Genomic DNA, 8,084 nt, shown 5'->3' with positions numbered 1-8,084 from the left:
GCAAAACAGTTATAATGGGTGACTTCAATCTACATATAGATTGGGTGAATCAAATTGGCAGGGGTGCTGAGGAAGAGGATTTCTTGGAATGTATGTGGGAAATCAACATGTAGAGGAACAAACGAGAGAGCAGGCTATTTTAGACTGGGTATTGAGTAATGAGGAAGGGTTAGTTAGCAGTCTTGTTGTACGTGCTCCCTTGGGCAAGAGTGACCATAATATGGTTGAGTTCTTCATTAGGATGGAGAGTGACATTGTTAATTCAGAAACAATGGTGCTGAACTTAAAGAAAGGTAACTTTGAGGGTATGAGACGTGAATTGGCCAAGATTGACTGGCAATTAATTCTAAAAGTGTTGACGGTGGATATGCAATGGAAGACATTTAAAGACTGCATGGATGAACTACAAAAATTGTTCATCCCAGTTTGGCAAAAGAATAAATCAGGGAAGGTAGTGCATCCGTGAATAACAAGGGAAATCAGGGATAGTATCAAAGCGAAGGATGATGCGTACAAATTAGCCAGAAGAATCAGCATACCAGAGGACTGGGAGAAATTCAGAGACCAGCAGAGGAGGACAAAGGGCTTAATTAGGAAAGGAAAAATAGATTATGAAAGAAAACTGGCAGGGAACATAAAAACTGACTGCAAAAGTTTTTATAGATATGCGAAAAGAGATTAGTTAAAACAAATGTAGGTCCCTTGCAGTCAGAAACAGGTGAGTTGATGATGGGGAACAAGGATATGGCGGACCAATTGAATAACTACTTTGGTTCTGTCTTCACTAAGGAAGACATAAACAATCTGCCGGAAATAGCAGGGGTACGTGGGTCAAAGGAGTTGGAGGAATGTGTGAAATCCAGGTTAGTCGGGAAGTGGTGTTGGGTAAATTGAATGGATTAAAGGCCGATAAATCCCCAGGGCCAGATAGGCTGTATCCCAGAGAACTTAAGGAAGTAGCTCCAGAAATAGTGGATGCATTAGTAATAATCTTTCAAAACTCTTTAGATTCTGGAGTAGTTCCTGAGGATTGGAGGGTAGCTAATGTAACCCCACTTTTTAAAAAGGGAGGGAGAGAGAAAACGGGGAATTACAGACCAGTTAGTCTAATGTCGGTAGTGAGGAAAATGCTAGAGTCAGTTATTAAAGATGGGATAACAGCACATTTGGAAAATGGTGAAATCATTGGACAAAGTCAGCATGGATTCACGAAAGGTAAATCATGTCTGACGAATCTTATAGAATTTTTCGAGGATGTAACTAGTAGCGTGGATAGGGGAGAACCAGTGGATGTGGTGTATCTAGACTTCCAGAAGGCTTTCGACAAGGTCCCACATAAGAGATTAGTATACAAACTTAAAGCACACGGGCATTGGGGGTTCAGTATTGATGTGGATAGAGAACTGGCTGGCAAACAGGAAGCAAAGAGTAGGAGTAAACGGGTCCTTTTCACAATGGCGGGCAGTGACTAGTGGGGTACCGCAAGGCTCAGTGCTGGGACTCCAGCTATTTACAATATATATTAATGATCTGGATGAGGATCTGTGCATCTACCCTATCTATTCCTCTCATGATTTTGTACACCTCTATAAGATTGCCCCTCATCCTCCTGCGCTCCATGGAATAGAGACCCAACCTATTCAACCTCTCAACATGGTTAAAGAATAACCAGACAGAACAGATGTTGGAGAGTGTCAAGCTCGAACAAAGCTAATCCCCAGCTTCAGGAGGAAACACATGACAGGGAAATCAATGGAGAAGCAGCCGCAAAGAACAAATATCTGAGAACTTGATTGGTAACAGTAGATTGTTTTATTCTTAAAAGGAAGTTTATATCTCATTTCAAATGATAGTTATTTGTTCATCAATCAAGAAAGTTATGAGGATAACAAAACTTCCAGGAAGTTTCAACGGTTTTAAGAGTCCATTCTCTAATGATGTCCTCCGTTCTTCTTTGGAGATAGTAGTGCATATTCCACACCCAAAGCTACAACAAACGCTGCAAATCCCCATTTGAAGCCTCGAAAGAAAACATCGCTGAAAGTAATTGGTTTAGCAAAGCCTCCACTGTACCGCCAGGCCTCGTTGCTGCAAAGATACAAGGCAACATGGAAAATAGTCAAAAATTAAGTCAGTCTTGACACAGCTCCATCACATGGTGACATTCGCAAAAGAGTCACTCATTTCAAACACCTACTAAAATAGTAAGTTGCCAATGTGACTATTCCATTTGCGACTAACAGCTCCAACAGATATAAATCACTACTATATAAAAAAAACACGGAAAATGCTGGAAACAGTCAACAAGTCTGGCAGCATACGTGGAAAGAATCAGAGCTAATGTTTCAGAACAATGAAAGTGAAAAAACAAGTTAAGGTTACAGAAAGAGATGGACGACAAAGGGAGTATCTCCGAAAAGGTGCAGCTAGAGTTGTGGTGAGGATAGTGTTGATGAGGCCATAGGTTAATGATAGGTTCATGAGGATCTGAGAGAGAACACAAACACAGCTTATCAGAAAGTTTTATCAGAGAACAAAATTTCAAAAATTACAGGTGAATAGTTAACAGTAGATCGGACCAGTTCTGATACAAAGAGAATGTTTGTTCTCTGAAACCGTTGAATATTGAGTTGTGTGATGCGCTGTTTCACATGCTTTATTATAACAATACAGGAGCCCACGGACAGCAAGGTTAGATTAGGGGTGGTACAGAAAACTGAAGTGAGAGATGTAGTGAAGCTGGGGGTTGCACATGCAAACACTCCTCAAAGTGCTCTTGTCATCTACATTTGGTTTCTCCACTATAAGATCTTACAGTGAGCACTGAATACAGTACACTCGATTGGAGGAAGTGCAAACAAAACACTGGTTCACTTGAAAGTACTGTTTGGCTCCTGGATAGAATGAAGGGAAGAGGTAAAAAGACAGGTGTTTTATGTCAAGTAGAAAAAAAGATGGAGGAACTGAATGGGTCTGGCAGCATCTGTGGAGGGAATGTGCAGAAATATTTTAGGTTTGGATACTTTTTCAGACTGGTGGAGTAGACCAGGAAAGAAAGCTGGAAAATAGAGGTGGGGGTGGAGCAAAGCCTGACAAGTGATAGGTGGAAACAGGTGGGAAACGGATGATTGGCAGGTGGGTGGAGTAAGAGAGAGGCTGGAAATGAAAAGGAGACAAAAGGGCATTATATAAGGAAAGAAGAGGAGGGAAATCGTCTTTACATGGGTGGAATATGGGTGGAAATGGATGGGGATGATAGAAAGAGGTGGGATGAGGTAAATCTGGGATTCAGGGGTGAGAAATGAGTATAAGAAGGGAGAATGGAAAATGGTGGAGAGAAATGGATGGAGGTGGAGACAGGAAAGACTGGAGTGCTTGAATTTGAAGAATTCAATGTCCATACCATTGCGTTGTAAGCTACCCAAGTGGAATATGTGGTGCTGTTCTTTTTAACATCCATTATTCTCCTTTTCAACTGTAGCCTTTCTCACTTCCGCTACCCAATGCCAATCAACCACTCCTCACTTCTGTCCACCTACCACATGTCAGGCTTTGTCTCACCCCCACATATCTTTTTCAGTTTTCCATCTCCAACAGTCTGAAAGAGGGCCCCAACGAACAACATTGTCTGTCCATTCCCTTCACAGATTCTGCCTGACCCGCTCATTATTAAATTTAACAATTTCACATAACTCGCTTTCTGCTTATAACCATATAACAATTACAGCACGGAAACAGGCCATCTCGACCCTTCTAGTCCGTGCCGAACACGTATTCTCCCCTAGTCCCATATACCTGCGCTCAGACCATAATTCTCCATTCCTTTCCCGTCCATATATCTATCTAATTTATTTTTAAATCATAAAAACGAACCTGCCTCCACCACCTTCACTGGAAGCTCATTCCACACAGCCACCACTCTCTGGGTAAAGAAGTTCCCCCTCATGTTACCCCTAAACTTCTGTCCCTTAATTCTCAAGTCATGTCCCCTTGTTTGAATCTTCCCTACTCTCAGTGGGAAAAGCTTATCCATGTCAACTCTGTCTATCCCTCTCATCATTTTAAAGACCTCTATCAAGTCCCCCCTTAACCTTCTGCACTCCAAAGAATAAAGCCCTAACTTGTTCAACCTTTCTCTGTAACTTAGTTGTTGAAACCCAGGCAACATTCTAGTAAATCTCCTCTGTACTCTCTCTATTTTGTTGACAACCATCCAATAATTAGGCGACCAAAATTGTACACCATACTCCAGAATTGGCCTCACCAATGCCTTGTACAATTTTAACATTACATCCCAACTTCTATACTCAATGCTCTGATTTATAAAGGCCAGCACACCAAAAGCTTTCTTTACCACCCTATCTACATGAGATTCCACTTTCAGGGAACTGTGCACAGTTATTCCCAGATCCCTCTGTTCACCTGCATTCTTCAATTCCCTACCATTTACCATGTACGTCCTATTTTGATTTGTCCTGCCAAGATGTAGCACCTCACACTTATCAGCATTAAACTCCATCTGCCATCTTTCAGCCCACTCTTCCAACTGGCATAAATCTCTATGTAGACTTTGAAAATCTACTTCATTTTCCACAACCCCACCTATCTTAGTATCATCTCCATACTTACTAATCCAATTTACCACACCATCATCCAGATCATTGATGTAAATGACAAACAACAGTGGACCCAACACAGATCCCTGTGGCACCCCACTAGTCACTGACCTCCAACCTGACAAACAACCATCCCCCATTACTCTTTGGCATCTCCCATTCAGCCACTGTTGAATCCATCTTGCTACTCCACCATTAATACCCAACAATTGAACCTTCTTAACCAACCTTCCGTGAGGAACCTTGTCAAAGGCCTTACTGAAGTCCATATATACAACATCCACTGCTTTACCCTCATCAATTTCCCGAGTAACCTCTTCAAAAAATTCAAGAAGATTAGTCAAACATGACCTTCCAGGCACAAATCCATGTTGACTGTTCCTAATCAGACCCTGTTTATCCAGATGCTTATATATATTATCTCTAAGTATCCTTTCCATTAATTTGCCCACCACTGACATCAAACTAACAGGTCTATAATTGCTAGGTTTACTCTTAGACCCCTTTTTAAACAATGGAACAACATGCGCAGTACGCCAATCCTCCTGCACTATTCCCGTTTCTAATGACATTTGAAATATTTCTGTCATAGCCCCTGCTATTTCTATACTAACTTCCCTCAATGTCCTAGGGAATATCCTGTCCGGACCTGGAGACATCCACTTTTATATTTCTCAAAAGTGTAATTACTTCCTCTTCTTTGAATCTCATAGTTTCCATAGCTACTCTACTTGTTTCCCTTACCTCACATAATTCAATATCCTTCTCCTTGGTGAATACCGAAGAAAATAAATTGTTCAATATCTCCCCCATCTCTTTTGGCTCTGCAGATAGCTGTCCACTCTGACTCTCTAATGGACCAATTTTATCCCTCGTTATCCTTTTGCTATTAATATATCTGTAGAAACCCTTTGGATTTACTTTCACCTTACTTGCCAAAGCAACCTTACATCTGCTTGCATCAGAACTAGTTATGTCTACTGCAGGTCATCCATCCATGAAAAAAATCTGGGAAATCACTACTCCTGCCTGAGTTGATAACTCTTTATTAACACCATCTGATATGCTGGGTGTTTCCAACAGAATCAATCTGTATTTCCCAGCTATTACATGTTAATCTATGTTCTCTCTCACCATCTTCAATCTAAATAAAATTAGATGGCTCATTAACATCCTGGCCTCACCATATCAAATATACTCTATAAATTGGACAGCTATATGGACTGGTAGGGTTTAGGGTCAAATGCAGGTAAATGGGACCAGCCCAGAATGCCAACTTGGTTGGCATGGATACATTCAGCCGAAGGGCCTGTTTCCATGCTGTACAGCTCTATCACTCAATGATACTTCCTTTCCGATCTAATGTAACCCACCTGTCAATGTAAAATTTTTTTTAAACCCATTTTATTTCTTCACCGATTTTTACATAGGGTCTTTAACCTGAAACATTAAATTAATTTCCTTATCAACTGATACTGCCAGACCAAGAGTGTCTGTAGTATTTTGCTTTTAAATTAAATTGGGATTAATTTAAATCATCAATGAGTGGCTGATCTCAGTTGGAGAATTAAAACAGGGAATGATAATTTATCCTTTTTATTCCTGTTCAAGACCCTGCATGGCCATGGCATGGTCACAACTGAACTCCAGTGTTCCATATGTGAGCTGATAACATTTTCTCTAAAGTATTATTCCCATGCTTGCCATCTCATGCCTCAGGTATGCAAGCACAAATCAGATCCAGAGTCTCCTAAAATAGACACAAGAAGCTGGTGTAACTCAATGGGTCAGGCAGCATCTCTGGAGAAAAGGAATAGGTGACCTTTCGGGTCAAAATGTCACCTATTCCTTTTCTCCAGAGATGCTCTCTGGCCCGCTGAGTTACTTCAGCTTTTTGTGTCTATTTTCGGTTTAAACCAACATCTGCAGTTCCTTGCTACACATCTAGAGTCTCCTAGGTGGTCTTTCCGAGGGAAAGTGACAGCAACTGTTTGGGCAGTGAGTTTGACTCTCTAAGGTAGACACAAAATGCTGGAGTAACTCAGCGGAACAGGCAGCATCTCTGGAGAGAAAGAGTGGGTGACGTTTCGGGTTGAAACTCTTCTTTAGACATTCATTCAGACATTGTCTGAAGAATGATCTCGACCCGAAACATCACCCTTCCTTCCCTCCAGAAATGCTGCCTCTCCTGCGGAGTTACTCCAGCATTTTGACTACATTCGATTAAAACCAGGATATGCAGTTCTTTCCTACAAGTTTGGCTCTCTTATTGGCATCATTGGTTCTGGCACCCGATCGGCAATGCAGATGCTGGACAGCTACAACTGCATAGACCAATTCCTTCTCGCAAGAATGATCATCCAAACATATAGTGGGAAAATAATAGCATAGACACTGCCTAGTTCCTAAGCATAGGACAATGTATGTATTTTGTATTATTACAGGGATTACATGAAAATGTACAATTACGGTGCTGATCTCATAAAACTAAACTGTCCTGATAACTGAAAATAAGGTGACCTGTCTTTGCCGAACTGAATGGTCGGCAATGCCTTGTTTCATAGGCTTGTCTGTCTTCAAAACCTGATATACTAGTTTAAAGGGTAGTGTGGACCTTTATAATATACTAAACAATAGTTAGGCAGAAAAACCCAGATGGTCATCCCCATCTCTCCACCTCCACTATGTCCCCACTCCCCCCTTCACCACCACCTCCTACGTCCACCCAGTGGCGGACTGGTCAGGGTGTCAGCTTGCCCGATGGCAAGTGGGCCCCTGATGAAGTGATAGCAAGTGATGGCAAGTGGGCCCCTGTTAAATGATAGCATTGTAGTTGTGGGTGGGCCCCCTTTGTCTCCTGGCAACCAATATTTTTAGACCCAGTCCGCCACTGCGTCCATCCATTGATCTACCCAGCTAATCTTCCTTCCCTCCGACCCCGCAACTGCCCCCGCCCCTGCTCTCACCGGGCCCAGGGGTCCCGAAGGCCCCGCCGCGCCAGCCGCTCCTGCACCACCTCCAGCGGGGTGCCCCGCGGGCTCCAGCTCCTGTAGTCCGGCAGCTCCGGTCCGTGTCCCATCGTCGGCGTCCTCCAAATGAACCGGAAATGCCCGCGCCGCCGGAAGTCTCCGCGCTCTCCCCATCAGTGCGCGTGCGCGGCTGCCCCTGGAGGTGGGTAAGAGATGGTACTGGCAGTGAATGAAGGCATGGAATGGGACTGGGTAAAACCTGGCACTAGGGAGTGGCAGTGGTGTTGTGAAAGGAACGGGGATTCTGCAAAAGCTAGAAATTGGATTGGGACAATTGATGCGACTTGGACAATGGGAGGGAGTGAAGTGCAACATGGAAATGAGGAAAAGGTATCGGGAAGTTAAAACATGGGGTGATGGTAGGATATGGTACTTTATTTGTCACATGTACCGAGGTACAGTGAAATTCATTTCCTATAAGGGGGGTTGCACGAAAGGT

At 42.8% G+C, this 8,084-nt stretch overlaps 1 protein-coding gene across 1 annotated transcript; it reads right to left on the bottom strand.

Moving 5' to 3' along the window:
* Positions 1-1,793: 1,793 nt before the first annotated feature.
* ndufb3 (NADH:ubiquinone oxidoreductase subunit B3) lies at positions 1,794-7,754 on the bottom strand. Its single transcript, XM_055638447.1, has 2 exons — positions 7,583-7,754; positions 1,794-2,088 (listed from the first exon to the last, which is right to left on the bottom strand). Exons 1-2 carry the CDS (start codon positions 7,693-7,695, stop codon positions 1,932-1,934), a joined length of 270 nt encoding a protein of 89 aa, XP_055494422.1. The 5' UTR covers positions 7,696-7,754; the 3' UTR covers positions 1,794-1,931.
* Between the last annotated feature and the right edge of the window lie 330 nt (positions 7,755-8,084).

The sequence above is a fragment of the Leucoraja erinacea genome, chromosome 7, assembly GCF_028641065.1.
Source record: "Leucoraja erinacea ecotype New England chromosome 7, Leri_hhj_1, whole genome shotgun sequence".
Classification (NCBI taxonomy): domain Eukaryota; kingdom Metazoa; phylum Chordata; class Chondrichthyes; order Rajiformes; family Rajidae; genus Leucoraja; species Leucoraja erinaceus.
Note: the sequence above shows the minus strand (reverse complement) of the source record. Positions and strands in the feature narration are given on the sequence as shown.

Coding starts and splice junctions, on each gene's coding strand:
- ndufb3 (XM_055638447.1), bottom strand. CDS start 7,695: ATGGGACACGGACCGGAGCTGCCGGACTACAGGAGCTGGAGCCCGCGG. Junction 2,089..7,582: donor CTTCGGGACCCCTGGGCCCG/GTGAGAGCAGGG, acceptor GTATCTTTGCAG/CAACGAGGCCTGGCGGTACA.